Source organism: Hemiscyllium ocellatum, chromosome 19 (genome assembly GCF_020745735.1).
Source record: "Hemiscyllium ocellatum isolate sHemOce1 chromosome 19, sHemOce1.pat.X.cur, whole genome shotgun sequence".
Lineage (NCBI taxonomy): Eukaryota > Metazoa > Chordata > Chondrichthyes > Orectolobiformes > Hemiscylliidae > Hemiscyllium > Hemiscyllium ocellatum.
In genome coordinates, this window is record NC_083419.1 from 51,340,908 (window position 1) to 51,359,209 (window position 18,302).

Here is an 18,302-nt window from a genome sequence, read left to right on the forward strand (position 1 = left end):
GGAGAGCCATTAAGACAGTCAAGAACCAATACCAATCCAAACCAGAGACTCAGACAGACACCCGGCAACTATGGCACCAACTGAATGACATCACAAGTTCTAAAAAGAGACAGAGCAAGATAGCAAATGATGACATATCCCTCCCAGATCGTCTCAATGCCTTCTATGCTTTGAGCAGTATTTTGGCAGAGAGGTAACAGATCAGTTTTCTTCGTGTGAATTCAAGGAAAGTGATGGGACCAGACGGAGTACCAGGCCGTGCACTCAGAGCTTGCACAGATCAACTGGCAGAGGTCTTTTCGGACATCTTCAACCTCTCCCTGCAGCAGGCCACTGTCCCTGCCTGTTTCAAGAGGGCCAACATCATCCCTGTGCCTAAGAAGGCTCATGCAGCCTGTCTCAATGACTACTGCCCAGCGGCCCTAACTTCGGTGGTCATGAAGTGCTTTGAAAGGCCTGTCATGGCATTAATCAACTGCAGCCCCCCCACTACTGTTGACCCTCTCCAATTTGCCTATCGGACAAACAGATCCATGTCACATGCCATATCCCTTGCCCTTCACTCTTTCCTAAAACATCTTGACACTAAGAATAGCTACGTGAAAACAACCTAGCTCTCAATGCTGGCAAAACCAAGGAACTCACTATTGTCTTTCAGCGGGATGTTACTCATGCCCCCCTACACCTTAACAGCACAGAGGTGGAACGAGTAGAGAGTGTCAAGCTCCTATGAGTGGTCATCCACAACAAGCTTTCTTGGACTCTTGATGTGGACACACTGATTACAAAGGCCCAACAACGTCTCTTCTTCCTCAGGCAGCTGAGAAAATTTGGCATGATGGCGAATACCCTTGCCAACCTTTATTGGTGCACCATTGAGAGCATTCTGCCTGGATGTATCAGTACCTGGTATGGCAACTGTACAATTCAAGATCGAAGATGATTACAGAGAGTGGTGAACTTGGCCCAGACAATCACAAAGGCCAATTTCCATCTCTTGAATCCATCTACCAGGCCCACTGTCAAGGAAAGGCCACCAGCTTTCTCAAAGATCCATCCCACCCTGGCAATGTTTTTCTACAACCTCTATCATCAGGCAGAATGTACAGAAGCCTGAACACATGCACCAACAGTTTTCAAAACAGTTTAGAATAATAAATGAACTCACAAATGTTTAACATTCATGTGTACCTGTGTTTTTGTTTTTGCCACTGTTTACCTATTATTTACTTATCTATGCTACTTAACTTTGTGATCTTCCTGCATTGCTTGCAAGACAAAGCGTTTCACTTGCCTCGATACATGTGACAATAAATTCAGTTCAATTCAATATGCAGAAATTTTTGGTTTGCAGGATAGGAGTTTTGACTAGGTCCATTATTTCTTCATCTCCAAATGAACTCTCAGCCTCATGTTTAAAAGTCCAATTTAATTTCTACCACGCAAAGCCAGAACTGTAATGACTAAATACTGTTCAAACAAGAGATACTTAAAATATCACAAATTAAATGCTTTATTTCAAGTATTTTTTTCTCCCTAAGCAATGCCCACAGTTAGATTCAAACCATTGAAGTCTCCAGTATATGTAACTGCTCTTTTCTTTTAAGAATAAACATTACTTTTTTTTTACTTATTTTGATGACTGTTTGAACAGGACAAGTGTTCTTTTGCCAGTGTTGTTTTTTGCAGAAGTCAAAAGCTGTGATCACACTATACAGTAATGTTTTATTTAGCGCACTGCACTATTCTTGAGAATAAGCAGAAGTTGCTGTTTGGCAAGATAAAGCAAACTAGTTTCCGGAGAGCAACAGTCCCTTAAAAGGATGGCCTTATAATAAGTCTTTCACAGCAATTCTATTTGACAGACTGGTAAATGTAAATGGACAAAAGGGAAGTGAGTTTCTTTGCCTTGGTTCAGGCTGTGGTGAGTTAGTCAGTCAGTTTTGTCTGTCAACAATATGCCATAGTAATAATAGCTTTGCTTACTTGTGCTTAATTTACATTTCTTTAGAAGCAGAGAAGGTGGACTTCAGCCAGAAGTGCTGCTGGTCATTTCCTGTTCAGCAAATTCTTTTGTATCTGTTTTGCATTGATGTCAATTAAGGCTTTATTATAGACATAGAACATTACAGCGCAGTACAGACCCTTCGGCCCTCAATGTTGTGCCGACCTGTGGAACCAAACTGAAGCCCATCTATCCTACACTATTCAATTTTCATCTTTCTGCTTGTCCAATGATCATTTAAACGCCCTTAAGGTTGGCGAGTCTACGACTGCTGCAGGCATTCTGTTCCATGCCCCTACTACTCTGAGTGAAAAAACTACTTCTGACATTTGTCCTATATCTATCACTCCTCAATTTAAAGCTATGTCCCCTCGTGCTAGCCATCACCATCTAAGGAAAAAGGCTGTCACTGTCCACCCCATCTAACCCTCTGATTACCTTGTCTGTCTCAATTAAGTCACCTCTCAACCTTTTTCTCTCTCACAAAAACAGCCTTTCCTTGTAAGACCTTCCCTCCATACCAGACAACATCCTAGTAAATCTCTGAACCTTTTCCAAAGTCTCCACATCCTTCCTATAATGCGTTGACCAGAACTGTACACAATACTCCATGTATGGCTGCACCAGAATTTTGTACCACTGCAACATGACCTCGTGGCTCTGAAACTCAATCCCTCTACCAGGGATCTATGTACATGGACACCAAGAATCTTACCATTAGCCCAGTACTCTGCATTCCTTCCGAAGTGAATCACTCCACACTTTTCCACATTAAACTCCATTTGCCACCTCTCAGCCCAGCACTGCAGCTTATCTATGACCCTCTGAAACCTGCAACATCCTTCAGCACTGTCCACAACTCCACCAACCTTAGTGTCATCCGCAAATTTACTAACCCATTCCACTATACTCTCATCCAGATCATTTATAAAAATGACAAAAGCAGTGGCCCCAAAACAGATCCTTGCTGTACAACACTAGTAACTGAACTCTAGGGTGAACATTTCCCATTAACCATCACCCTCTGTCTTCTTTCAGCTAGCCAACTTCTGATCCAAACCACTAAATTACCCTCAATCCCATGCCTCGCTATTTTGTGCAAAAGCTGATTGTGGGGAATCTTATCAGACACCTTACTGAAATCCATATACACCACATACAACCGATTTACCCTCTTCCATGGCTAACTTGTAACTCTCAAGTGCTCTGATTCTTCACGTCTCATCCTAACATAAGCCATCTACTTCCTCTTGACAAGAGATTCAACTTCTTTAGTAAACCAGGGCTCCCTCGCTTGACCACTTCCTCCCTGCCTGACGGGTACATGCAGTAGCTGTCCTTGAATAAGTTCCACGTTTCAATTGTGCCCATCCCCTGTAGTTTCCTTCCCCATCCTATGCATCCTAAATCTTGTCTAATCAGATCATGATTGCCTTTCCCCCAGCAATAACTCTCTGTCCTGTGGTATATAACAATCTCTTTCCATTGCTGAAGTAAACATAATCAAATTGTGGTCACTATCACCAAAGTGTTCACCTACCACCAAATCTAACACCTGGCCAGGTTCATTACCCAGTAGCAAATCCAATGTGGTTTCGCCTCTTGTTAGCTTGTCAATATACTGTGCCAGGAAACCATCCTGCACACATTGGACAAAAACTGACCCAATAAAGGGCTCAAACTATATTATTTCCAGTCAATATTTGGAAAGTTAAAGTTCCCCTGTTACTCTCGCTCCTATGCAGAATAATCTTCGCCTATCCTTTCCTCTACATCTCTGGAACTCTCAGAGGCCAGAGAAAATTCCCAACAGAGTGACTTCCCCTTTCCTGTTTCTAACCTCAGCGCATACTACCTCAATAGACGAGTCTTCAAATGTCCTTTCGGCCAACATAATACTGTCCTTGACTAACAATGCCACACCTCACCCTCTTTTACTATCTTCTCTGTTCTTACTGAAACATCTAAATCCCGGAATCTGCAACAACTATTCCTGCCCCTGCTCTGTCCATGTCTCCGAAATGGCCACAACATCGAAGTCCCAGGTACCAGTTCACCCACCTTATTCTGGATACTCCTGGCATTGAAGTAGACACACTTCAAATCACATTCCTGCTTGCCAGTGAACCCTTGTGATATTGAAACCATATTTCTGACTTCACTGAAACTACAATTTAGGTTCCCATCCTTCTCTGAATTAGTTTAAACCCTCCCGAATAGCATTAGCAAATGTACTCCTAGCATATTGATTATAATATTCTGAAAGATTGAAAAAACTGGTAGCATAAGATTATAAAGAGTAAAGGGCTTCAAATGCCACAGATCTATAGCCATTTGTAAAGCAAATATTGAACCAACAGACACAATCATGCTTTACCAAATATTTAACAACTAAGCGGGCCGAGCCTGAAAAACAATGTTGGACAGCAATGACTTTGTATAATCAATAGGACCTCTGGTTTATGGCAATTTATTAAATTAATTTCTGATTTAATACGTGGAATTTGAACAGTGCTTCCATCTGTTTACAATTACGATGGTTTATGATGACGTAGTTGAATTTTGATTTTATTTACACAGGTTCAAAGAAAATTCACCTGTGCTATTAGACAATGCTGCTCAACTTTCCTGTGACAAATAGAAGTCACCAAAGTAGCTGTACTGTAAAGAACAGATGGAGGTCACACGATGAGCTCTGATAAGGGCCCTGTCACCCAACACTACTGCTTTCCTAATAAAACACGTAGCTGTTTATTAACTATGCCTACAGCCATCCTTTCTGGCAACCTGTGCTTGTTGCTAATCATTCACTCAGTCTTTTAACAGCTGTCCTAAATTTGTCCTTTACCACAGATTTATCTATTTGTACTTTCTCAGTTTGCTGCCCTGTTGTATTTGAAAATATTGTTCTCTATTTTCTTTTCCAATCTCTTTAATTACCTGGATGAATGATAAATTATCAAGCTCCTTTCCTTTCAATGACTAATTGCTACGTGGAACCTGATGGTTATTGAACTGCTGGGAGATTTTAATTTTTAAATGAGATCAAGGAATTCTCCAGCTTTATTTCTTAATATTGGAAGACAAGGAGATAGTTTGCAAACCTCCCATCAGGTGACTGGTTTGAAGATAGGTAAAATTGCATTTGGTTTTGTAGCAGGCATGTGCTTTAGTTCTCAGTCATTTTGTATTCCACACTTCTCATGGTTTTCAATGAATCAATGAAATGTGCATTACATTTTTGATGCCTGGAAAAGACCAGGTAAAAATTAATTCCTCAGCCCCAGACAAAAGGGCTACAGTTCTGGAATCCACAGATAGTCCTCAAAATGATTATCTTCAAATCAAAGTCAACTTGGGGGAGCAATGGCACACTATACTCTCCTTCATCATCAAGAGAGAAAAGAAACAGAGAACATGAGGATTAAGACAGACGATGATTCTCCCATACATTTCTCCTCTGGGTAATCTCAGTTGACTAAGTTACTAGAAAAGGACTGTGACTATGTTACAAGCCAACCTTTTAAAATTAAAGATATCAGGAAGAGGAAGTGATTTGACACCATATACTATACAAATGAACCTAGATACCAGGACTAAGATTGGGTTAGTGTACACCACTCATTGTGTGTAAACATGTATTGATTTTACTCAAGACCAACCATCAGGCTGAACAGATCCTTTGCTGTACCAACATTGCAAAATAATTATTGTTAAAATAAACTTGAAATCATGTCAGCATAAGTAACCATCTCCTTCTTTGGTTTCCATAGTTACCTCAAGTACGAGTGTTTCCACACACACATTTTGCGGAAGGTCAATGTCAGGATTGAAGTGTTTCACAATGGCGACCAAGAGATGCAATGTGGAGACCAAATCCTTTTTATGGATTACTGAAAGGGAAAGGAAACAACGGCTGACAATTGATCAAACAATAGTTTTGACTTGAGTTACACAGAACAAGTGGACAGGATTTCCAAATCAGTATTCTGTGCTTCTGAAGAGCTGGGACTATGCGAGCTACAATAAATATTACCTTGATTCTTCTCACCTTTAACATGGGCCCCAATCATGACTCATTCATCAGTGTGATTTTAACTGACTGGAAATTACTGTCAGTCCCATTTTTATAATTATTTATGGAAACAACATGTGGGACTGCCATGAGCAGGTCAAAGGGTTCTATTAAAGTATAATTATCGGTCCAACAGATTTATTAAGCTTGTCGTGCTGCAGACAAGTACTTGTCTTCCACTGCACAACTACACATAGCTGTATGGTTAAGGCAAGAAGCTCGACATTTACAGAGCTCTGCCCCATTACTCTGAAAGCCAGATATGTTCCATTGTAGCAGATTCTGAAGAAATTACCCAGGAGATCAAATTTACCTCTGGGCAAGTGTCCCACATCTGGAACATTCTGTAAGTTGTCATTAAAACCAGAATCTTCAGAGGGTTCGGACAAAATTAAGTAAAATAGTTACTCAGATAAAGTTTGACTATTAGCTACATAGCACAACCCTAGAGTAACTATGAAACAGTCTCCATACTTACATACTTCCAAATAGTCCACCCCCGGGACACTTACACCCCCTTCCCCCAAGGCCATGGGGTTTACCTTCTTCTGAGTGTGCTGCGGTTTGAAAGAACAGTCTAATGGAAGTACGACTCCACATTCCTGAGGGAGAACTGAGTGGAATCTCCTCTCAGGAATGTGGTGCTCCCTCATGTTGTGAAATAAAGGAGATGGACAGCCATTTCCTGGATAATTTGGTCCATTACTATCATTCTTTGCAAAGGCTATTGAATTACCATGAAAATTTTCCTTCCCAAACCAAACAATTCATTGATTCACATAAATGGAATCATTATTCTGAACACCAAAATGGTAGGTGACATAAGCTGGCCATGACAGCTTTCAGGCTTCATCTGCCCCTGTGCCCCAGACTGACTGAGAGATATTTGGGCAGTGCCACTTTTGTGATGGGCAACTGCTGCTGCTGATGTTCCATCACTGAGTAGCAATGTCACACAGCAGCACTGTGGCCCTGTGTGTGCCCGTTCACAAGCCAACCTAACAGTGATGCTCCTCACAATGAACACAACGTTAAAAATCACACAACACCAGGTTATAGTCCAAGAGGTTTAATTGGAAGCACATTAGCTTTCGGAGCGACGCTCCTTCATCAGGTGATTGTGAATGAACACAACATTTCATAAACAGGGGGAATAAATCAGTACACAGCCTGAAACACTAAGCCATATATTAACTTTCCTCTTTGATATATGAAATTATAACACACCTCCTTATTTTTCTATAAATAGAGATATTAAAACACATTTTGTAATGCTATGATATGTCTGAGTCTTAAATAGATGTTGCCTCATTGCAGACTAGCACCAAAATAAAATAGCTCTGGCTTAAGACTGAATTAGATTTAACAAAATTTAATTCATCTAAACCGGATGCTCTGAATGAAGAGATTCTCATTGTAGTTCAATCTCAACCCAGCAGAGAATGGCAACATCTTGCTGCCTGACCATCTGCACTTAAACAGTGAGAAAACTGAATGGAACACCTACACATAGCACTAAGTCACAAAGTGCTTTTTAGCAGCAGTGCTTTTGACGTTACCTCATTTGCATACCCAACTGTGTCATCAATTACCACCATCGTGCACAAAGTAACTAGTCATGATTAATCCTGAACTTCAGTAACTTGCTTTAACACCCCATGTGCAGTTTCCAGTAGTAAGAAATACAAGTGAAAAAGGTCATTCAGAGGAGGGATAAACACAGAAAAAGTTGTTGAAATACATGTGTGGGATATAATCACAAAATACTGAAATCTGCAGATGCAAAGAACTTTTAGAATCTGACAAACCACAAGACTCACCCTCCAAACCACTCCCTACATCACTAACACTTACAGGCAGTGAAGTCAGATGCCCTTCTGACTTTTGATTAATGGTCACAAAATACATCTTCACTCTCATTTTATCCTCTAATCCTTCTGCTGATTTATTGGATACTGTTTGAGTCACACCCTTTATTAACTATCTTGCAACTTCTTATGCCTCCAGCCCTCACCCCTTCTTCTGCCTGGTTTTTATTCCTCATCAGTCATCCACCACCCAGCAGCCATCAGACCTCTCGCCTTCAACAGTCTGACTCAATGCATGCTCCTTTCCAGCTTCATAATGTTTTTCCTGCACTGAGCCAAGAACCAGTCAATGGATTGAGTTTAAAAACCAGAGAAAAACTGCAGATGCTGTAAATCAGAAACAAAAAAAATAGAAATTGCTGCAAAAGCAGTTCTGAGGTAGGGTCAACCGACTTGAAACGTTAACTCTGCTGTCTCTCCACAGATGCTGCCAGACCTGCTGAGCTTCTCCAACAATTTCTGGTTTTGAATGGATTGAGGTAAATAGTTTACCAGCTGACATTCAGTGATCTATATTATAGTATATTTTAATATGAAACAGAGGGCATGTAAACTGATATTAAAGCTCATCTGCATTCTGCTGAATACTTACATTCAGTACTCCAGTTCAGATTATGATCATCTGTAATTTGGAGAAGTTGGTTTACAGTTTCCAGTATGACACGTAGTTTCTGTTTCTGTGCATTGGCAGACACAGCAATTTCCTCCACATCCAGCTTGATGTTTCCTAAATGTGCTAATGGAGAGATACAGGGAAAATAAAAACTTTCTGCTTGAAACTGAACTCTCGGCTGTGCAGATACATATAGGCCGACGAGCTATTGCTCTGTCTTTCTACTGCTACAAGAAGCATCTGCCTTGCATTCTTAAAACTGATGCTTATTATCATACTTTCTCATTTCTAATGTTTACAGCTACAATTCTAGCCATTAAGTTCAAGTGAATCACAACTCAATTGCTGTTATCAAACAAATTTGAAGATTGGGAAGTGCTCATCAGTTCTGGGTTAATTATAGTCTACTCTGATATGGAGCCTGGGACTTTTCTTAACACTCTCTTGTTCAATTTGTCCTCAGCTATACTTCACTTGTGCACATTTAAAGAGGACTGTTCCATAGAGCCCAACACCTTTAACTTTGAACCTTTGGCATCCTTGCATTGAACAACAACATTATGTTCAAGACTTCTCAATTGTTACCTTACTTTCATCTCAATTGTTTGCACTATCAGTTCCCAGGACTTGGTCAAGAAATGCACCCTTCCCTGTTTAAAAACACATGGATTCAGGAAGTAATCCAAAATATTGTCTAAAGTCAGTTTCCAATTTGACCACATGCATTTCCTTTACACCAGATAATGTTTGTGGTAAGGAAACAAACAAAATACCATAAGGGCAACAGAACTGAAGCACGCTGGGTCTTGACAGGCTTACCTAGCAGATGGTGTAGTATTAATCCATCATATAGGTCTTCTTCTAGTGATTGGACAACAATATGATCCTGCTTCAATGTAGCATTGATCCAGTCAATGAGAAACTGAGAAGAGGCAATAAGAGCTGGTTCAGCAGTTCATAAGCAAATAAATTCCAAACTGCTTTTTAAATTAAATGGCACAATATCTAGTGGCATAATAAAAAAGCTAATAAAAAGCTAACATTTGCATGAAGGTTTCATCCGCAAATATTATTCCCTATTGTCAAATTTTCCATTATAAATTTAACATTTATCATAAAAAAGCTTTCTCTATGTTAACTAGCTGCTTTAAAGGGTGAGATTCCAAAGTAAACACTATGCTATCTGTCCATACAAAATACTCAAAATATTTTCACATTTCTAATCCCTCATGCCAGAGAGCATCCCAGCTTTCTTGCTCTGTTTTCTCCTTATAACTTGGAGCCAAAATCTGTTACACAGTAGCAATCCACAAGTTAATCTCAACCAGATGGTTGAAGAATAACAAATATGTATAAACACAAAAAGACTTCAAACCAGGGAGTCATAGCATAATTGACCATACAACCAGAGAGAAGCAATTCAGCCTTTCAGATATGCACCGGCTCTTTGCAAGAGCAACATTCCTGATGCCTGCTTTTTATCCCCTGGAGACTTGCAATCCTTTCCTTTACAGGTAATTATCAAATTCTCTTTTGAAAGCCATGACTGAATCAACGTCCACAAAATTCTCAGGCTGTGCATTTCCCTCGCCTTGTAAAATGTTGTCCCTTACTCCTTGAGTTTTTAAAAACTTAATTTCACCTGAAATTGGTGTCCTGTGGTTTTCGACCATTCTGCCAATGGGAACAGTTTCACTCCATCTACTCTGCCCAAACCCTTAAATGTCAGGCTGAGAAGAGAGGTATAGAAGCTGAAGCTGAAAACCAGATTGCAGGAGAGAAGGGGACTACCAGGGGTATGGGTCAGGAGGGGAAATGGAGAGGCATTCAGGGAAAAGGTCAAAGGATGAACCAGAAGAGTGAAGGTTAGGGGCAGTGGGATGGGGTGATTTGAAATAGAGTGTATCGGTGCACGTGGAGGGCAGGGGTTACAGAAACCAGAATGAAATAGAAATATAGAAAATAGTAGGAGTAGGCCATTTAGCCCATCGATCTCACTCCACCATTCAACATGATCAGGGCTGACCCTTTTCTCAATGCCATACCTCACCCTCCCATTCTCCCATATACTTTGACATCAATAACATGTAGAAATCTATTTATTCCTTGAATATATTTCGTGACCTAGCTTTATGTGATAGAGATTGATGAAGTTTCACCACTTTTTGAGGGAAGAACTTTCTCCTCATCTTAGTCGAAATAGGGTGCATCGTATCCTGAGAGCCTGACCCTTTGTTCTGGACCCTCTGACCAAGTGCGACAGCATCCTTGATCCAATCTGTCTATCCAGGTCAGAATTTTACATGTTTCAATGAGATCCCCTCTTATTCTACTGACATCCAGTCAACAGAGGCCTAATCGATCTCTCTTCACAGTACAAACCTGCCAACCCCGGAATCAGTCTGATGAACATGCGTTGCACTGCCTCTATGGCAAGTATAGACTTTTCTCTGAAATGAGACCAAACCTGCATGCAATGCTCTAGGTGTGGTCTCATCAAGGCTCTCCACTGCTGAAATAAGACTTCCTTGTTCCTGCAATCACAGCTTTTCTGTGCAATGAACTTCCTAACTGCTTGCAACACATGCATGCTCGCTTTTGGTGACAAGAATAACCAGGTTCCTTTATGCATTAGCATTTCCCAATCTATACCATTTCAATAGTACTCTGCCATTCATCTTTTCTGACTGAAGTGGACAGCTTCATACTTATCAATATTTTATAGCATCTGCCATGCATTTGTTCACTCATTCTACTTAACTAAATCACTCTGAAGCCTCTTTACATCCTCCTGAGCACTCTCACTCCCTGTTTTTGGCAAAGTGGACATTTGATTACCTTACCCAAAACACTAATGTACATCTTGAAGAAGTAGGGCCCAAGTACTTCACATATCCTGCCTTCTACTCTGAAAAAGACATTTATTCCTACTCTATTCCCTGTCTGCTAACAAATTCTCTATCTATGCTGGCATTTTATCAACGCTGTGTGCTTTGATTTTACACATTAACTTCTCATGTGGGACTTTTTCAAACAATTTAACATTTTGTTTTTAAAGTTACAAATGCCATGTAAAGTTCTTTTAAAAATGAACCTGGAGACCATTATCCTGAAGCTGGTCCTGACTTCAGTGTTCAGACATGTGATGGACCACTGAGATTTCAAAAGGGCAAGTGGGCTATGAAGTGTCACTCAATCCCAAAGTGTTCAGGATTTAGAAGTAAAATCAATAGAAATCTGACCTCTTCTCCAGACAGATAAAGGTCTACACGTTCATCTCAATCTACATTGTGAGTGATCACAATAAAAACAGAAGGAAGGTGAAGTTTTTAACCGTCATTAATTGGTCCAATTTCGGATCCTTGAGTGAATTTGGTTGTATAAATTTTCTCCTTTCACCTGTGAAAGCAAAAAGGGATATCCAAATAAACAGTAAATCGATAAGTAACATTTCTTCTCAGCATATTCCACTGAGCCAATACAGTCAGGAATTGTTTGCAAGTGACAAACCATTGCATGCAATGGCCAATGTCAGTATCAATTATATAGGTCATTTTGGGCTTTACCAGCAGTAAAGTTTTGAGCAGTACGATCAGATGTAGGATTAAGTCTGCAATTTCCAAACAGCTGTTTATAGTGCTGATTAGGCTATAGCAACCAGAAAATGGCAAATTCACTGGGTGATGAAACCCACAGGTGTAGGGGTGCAGACCATCCAGAAGCTCTTTTAAATACAGGAGCTTTGGCATAAATCAGTTACATAGCATCATTTGCAGAAACTGGTGCAGGAAAGAAAATTAACATTTAAAATATTAAATACAATACAGAGATATTACACAGAATCACTACTGGACAGAAGATGACCGTTCAGCTCACTAGTAACAGACACCGGCTGATGTCTGCATTGGTTTGTCTGGAAGAATTATGACTTAATGCCATTGTTCTGCCTTTTCCCCATACCCTTTCACAGTGTTGCTATTCAAATAATCACTTTCTCCTAGATTCCTGAAGAAGGGCTCATGCCCGAAACGTCGACTCTCCTGCTCTTTGGATGCTGCCTGACCTGCTGCGCTTTTCCAGCAACACATTTTCAGCTCTATCCTCATACTGAGCCCAGCTTTTACAAAGGGTCAGTTAGACTCGAAATGTCAGCTCTTTTTCTCTCCTTACAGATGCTGCCAGACCTGCTGAGATTTTCCAGCATTTTCTCTTTATCCTCATACTGAGGGTTCTCATCCTAAGAACTATTTTCATAACCCCTTTTCAGTCTCTCTAAAACACTTGTGTCCTTCCTGTAGTGTAGCATTCAGAACCGAACACAATATTCCAGTTGAAGTCTAACTAGTATAAGTTCAGCATATCCTCCTTTTTCTTGTCTTTGGTGCCCTATTAATAAAGCTCAGGATACAATATGCTTTAATAACTGCTCTCTCTGCCTGTAAAAGAGTCAGAGAGATGTACAGCATGGAAACAGACTCTTCGGTCCAACTCGTTCATGCTGACCAGATATCCCAACCCAATCTAGTCCCACCTGCCAGCACCCAGCCCCATATCCCTCCAAACCCTTCCTATTCATATACTCATCCAGATGCCTCTTAAATGTTGCAATTGTACCAGCCTCCACCACTTCCTCTGACACTTCATTTCATACACGTACCACCCTTGGCGTGAAAAGGTTGCCCCTTAGGTCTCTTTTATATCTTTCCCCTCTCACCATAAACTTATGACCTCTGGTTCTGGACTCCCCAACCACAGGGAAAAGACTTTGTCTATTTATCCTATCCATGCCCCTCATAATTTTGTAAACCTCTATAAGGTCACCCCTCAGCCTCCGACGCTCCAGGGAAAACAGCCCAGCCTGTTCAGCCTCTCACTATAGCTCAAATCCACCAATCCTGGCAACATCCTTGTAAATCTTTTCTGAACCCTTTCAAGTTTCACAACATCCTTCCAATAGGAAGGAGACCAGAATTGCACGCAATATTCCAACAGTGGCCTAATCAACGTCCTGTACTGCCGCAACATGACCTCCCAACTCCTGTACTCAATACCCTGACCAATAAAGGAAAGCATACCAACACCTTCTTCACTATCCTATCTACCCGCGACTCCACTTTTAGGGAGCTATGAACCTGCACTCCAAGGTCTCTTTGTTCAACAACACTCCCTCGGACCTTACCATTAAGTGTATAAATCCTGCTAAGATTTGCTTTCCCAAAATGCAGCACCTCGCATGTATCTGAATTCTCAGCCCATTGACCCATCTGGTCCAGATCCTGTTGTAATCTGAGGTAACCCTCTTCGCTGTCCACTACACCTCCAATTTTGGTGTCATCTGCAAACTTACTCACTGTACCTCTTATGCACGCACCCAAATCATTTATGTAAATGACAAAAAGTAGAGGACCCAGCAACAATCCTTGTGGCACTCCACTGGTCACAGTCCTCCAGTCTGAAAAACAACCCTCCATCACCACACTCTGTCTTCTACCTTTGAGCCAGTTCTGTATCCAAATGGCTGGTTCTCCCTGTATCCCATAAGGTCTAACCTTGCTAATCAGTCTCCCGTGGGGAACCTTGTCGAACGCCTTACTGAAGTCCATATAGATCACATCTACTGCTCTGCCCTCATCAATCTTCTTTGTTACTTGCTCAAAAAACTCAATCAAGTTTGTGAGACATGACTTCCCATGCACAAAGCCATGTTGACTATCCCGAATCAGTCCTTGCCTTTCCAAATACTTGTACATCCTGTCCCTCAGGATTCCCTCCAACAACTTGCCCACCACTGAGGTCAGGCTCACCAGTTTATAGTTCCCTGGCTTATCTTTCCCCACCTTCTTAAACATTTGCCAACCTCCAGTGTTCCGGCATCTCACCTGTGACTATCGATGATACAAATATCTCATCAAGAGGACCAGCAATCACTTCTCTAGCTTCCCACAGAATCCTCGGGTACAGCTGATCAGGTCCTGGGGATTTATCCACCTTTAACCGTTTCAAGACGTCTAGCACTTCATCATCTGTAATCTGGACATTTTGCAAGATGTCACCATCTAATTTCCTACAGTCTATATCTTTCATTTCCTTTTCCACAGTAAATACTGATGCAAAATATTCATTTAGTATCTCCTACATTTTCTGTGGCTCCACACAAAGGCCGCCTTGCTGATCTTTGAGGGGTCCTTTTCTCTCCCTAGTTACCCTTTTGTCCTTAATATATTTGTAAAAACCCTTTGGATTCTCCTTAATTCTATTTGCCAAAGTTATCTCAAGTCCCCTTTTTGCCCTCCTGATTTCCGTCTTAAGTATACTCCTACTTCCTTTATACTCTTCTAAGGATTCACTCGATCTATCCTGTCTATACCTGACATATCCTTCCTTCTCTTTCTTAACCAAACTCTCAATTTCTTTAGTCATTCAGCATTCCCTATTCCCACCAGCCTTCCCTTTCACCCTGACAGGAATATACTTTCTCTGGATTCGTGTTATCTCATTTCTGAATTATTTTATTTCCAATTACTCAGCCAATATTGTATCTACTTTGCTACTGTCCGTTTTGTTCCATGAGCTGTATAACATTTTTCACAAGTATGGGCTACTGTATCCTTTTTCAAAATTCTAATACACCACACCAACAGCATTTCCCTCATCAGCCTTTCTGTTACCCCTTCAAAAAATTCCAACAAGTAAGCCAAACACAATTTCTCCTTTCCCTAGTCTGAGTCTTCCTAAAAAAAAACATTTTTTTTTCCTATGTGACCACTAATTCTGTCCCAATAATTGTTTCCAGAAGTTTCATACTGAGGTTAAACTGACTGGTCTGTAATTGATAGCCTTATCCTTACAACCTTTTCTGAACTAGGGCATAGTGTCTTTTATTGTGCAGTCCTTGACACCTCCTCTGTGTCTCGGAAGTCTGAATGACAATGGTCAGTGTCCCTATAATTGTCATTCTCTTTTACTTCAATGGATGCATCTAAACCGGTCCCACTGCTTTGTCAACTTTAAGTATAAATAACTTATCCAACGATTTCTCCTTATCAATTTCAGTCACAGCTTCCATCTCTCTCAACATTTCCTGGGCAGCATTATTTTCTTGTTAAAGTAAAGCATACAATTAATATCTCATCCATGCCTCCTGCTTCAATGTATAAATCCCCTTTTTGATCCTTAAATCACTAATCTTCCCTTTACCACCCTTTTACTATTGATGTGCTTATAGAAAACTTTAGTATTTCCTTTACGTTAGTTGCCAGTTTTTTCTCATAATCCATCTTTGCTTTTCTATTATGCTTTTTAACACCCCCTCTGAATAGTTTTGGGACATCAACCTGTTCTACCTGAGTTGTCTTTCCTGCTACATGATCAGGATATAACACTGGAACATTTTGTCTCTCAACAGAAAAACATATTGTGTAGAGATGCCAAGAGAAAATTTAAATGAAACATTTTTTAAAAGCAACGTGAGCACAAACCTGGAGCAACGTCAATTTCTGTTGATGGTTTAAATTCTTCATACTCAGTGACAAGATTAGGAATTGATGAATCCATCTCACTTTGCTTCTCCTGTAGATACAAATATGTACATATCTCTACAAAACAAGTCTCTATAAAATATTATCTGTAAGTTTTAAATGAATAGAGCTCCATTCATCAGACTTTATCGAGTACCTGCTTTACTCAGATAGCCACCAGGCATAACAAATGTACAGGCTAGTTCAAGACAGATAACCACATCAAGTATCACAAATCCCACAGCCTATTGTACTCAGTTGACATTTGTGAGACTTTTCACAACAGTATCACACAAATAATTTGGGAACATTTTTTCTACTGACTTTCACCTCAACACCTTTCTTAGTTGATGATTTTTCAAAAACAAAAGTGCTAAGAATACTCCGTAGGGTGGATCTCACAAAAAGAACGGATTACCATCCTCACCTGCTTCCCAAAAGTCTACTGGCACCTTACGGATCAGAAACACAGCACTCTGCAGGGATAATATTCTGAGAATAGCTTTAAGAAGCTCAGAAAGGGATCTGAGTCCCTTAAAGACTGGAAGTCTCAAGTTAAATCAATCTGATTGGCCAATAGATCCAAAGTTCCACGAGCATCAGGAGAAAGTAATGGTCACTGTTGGGACTGGAGGCAATCCTGAAGAAGAACAAAGTGAATTGCAGACTTGCTTGGGGTTTTGGCCAGACCCAACTAGGAGACTCAGGGCGTGTGGAGGGAGACAAGGGATGTATCATTTTGGGGAGTTGGCAGCAGGGCACAGGGAATCATAAAGATGATACCTCCACCTCCCCTCTCCCCATTACATGCCCATGGTTAGCCTGTGCAGTGAAAGGAGCTGGGTTAATTATCTTCCCCACAGAGCTAACAGTTGTGGTGGAGTCACAATGGGGCCCTTAAGAAGGAGTCAATAATCCACTTAAAAGTCTCAATAGGCCTAATGGTGGATGGGGTGCCTGACACCTTAGTCACCACCAGTAAGGGAGAGAACAGGCTGGATGAGCAGGTTAGCCACCCATTTACTTTCTGGACCATCCCACCTCCTAATCCACGTTTTGGGTGGTGTGGTGGGTTATGTCAATTTCATCCGAGAGATCTGTTCTCATTCTACATTCCCTTCATTTGCAGAACAAGAAAATAGGATCTGCTATCATAACTTAAAGAGGGAAATATTGTAGTATGATGAAAAAAAATGCATGCACTCAATGTGACTATGCTTGATGATGTCCACTAAGGAATTAATGGTGCAATGTAAATTGCCACAAATTTGCTTTATCATTACTACTATTGATATATTGTAGAGATAGTTAATCTACTTCCAACCCCATTAGTATTCACCTTCATCTATCTTTGTACATCTGCTGGCAGAACATTTATCCATGCAATGTCATTTTCAGACTCAGTTATTCTCATGATACCCTAGCCACCTTCCAATCTGCTTGGACATTCAGTTCATCCATACCTTTGATGCCTATACCCTGCCCTACATAAAATTCTGCTCATACACCACACATTCTTACTGATCTTTTATTCCATTCCCTGGCCCTCCAATTTTAAAATCCTCCCTAAAGAAAACATACTGGTGCTCGGACCTTGGACTCGTTGGGTGTCTCACTATTCCTTCATTCCAACATCGACTGCTATGCCTTCAGCAATGTCAGCTCAACAGGCCAGATATCAGATAATGATGAGTCAGAATAAAAAAACAGAAGATGAAGGGCTTAGTGTCATGGTGCAATGGTGACAATCTCTCTCTCAAAATCAGCAAGACAAAATAATTGATCATTGACTTCAGGAAAAAAGGAGAACACACCCCTATCTACATCAATGGAGTGAAGATGGAGGGGGTTGAGAGCATCAAGTTCCTCGGAGTGATGATAACCAACAATCTATCCTGGAGCTCCCACAGAGATATGACAGTCAAGAAGGCACAGCAATGTCTCTTCTTCCTCAGGCAATTTAGGAAATTCAGCATGTCCATAAGGGCCGTCACCATCTTTTACAGATGCACCACAGAATGCATTTTGTCTGGGTGCATAATGGGTTGGCATGGCAACTGCTCTGCCCAGGACTGTAAGAAACTACAGAAAGTTGTGTACACAGCCCAAATCATCACAAAAGCCAAACGTCCCATCTATGGAGTCCATTTACACTTCTCGCTGTCATGAACAGGCTGCCAACAGCAGCAAAGACCCCTCCTATCCCAGTAATACTGTCTTCCAA

The 18,302-nt window shown here is 40.8% G+C and overlaps 1 protein-coding gene across 1 annotated transcript in view; it reads right to left on the reverse strand.

The window, feature by feature from the left end:
* Positions 1–18,302, reverse strand: part of parvg (parvin, gamma) — a 39,397-nt gene that overhangs the window by 18,419 nt on the left and 2,676 nt on the right. Inside the window, exons 2-6 of the mRNA XM_060839461.1 lie at positions 16,040–16,130; positions 11,896–11,960; positions 9,381–9,483; positions 8,541–8,684; positions 5,783–5,898 (exon numbers count right to left, since the gene is read on the reverse strand). Coding sequence (XP_060695444.1) covers positions 5,783–5,898; positions 8,541–8,684; positions 9,381–9,483; positions 11,896–11,960; positions 16,040–16,115 — 504 coding nt within the window. The 5' untranslated portion in view covers positions 16,116–16,130. The remainder of the gene's footprint in view (positions 1–5,782; positions 5,899–8,540; positions 8,685–9,380; positions 9,484–11,895; positions 11,961–16,039; positions 16,131–18,302) is intronic.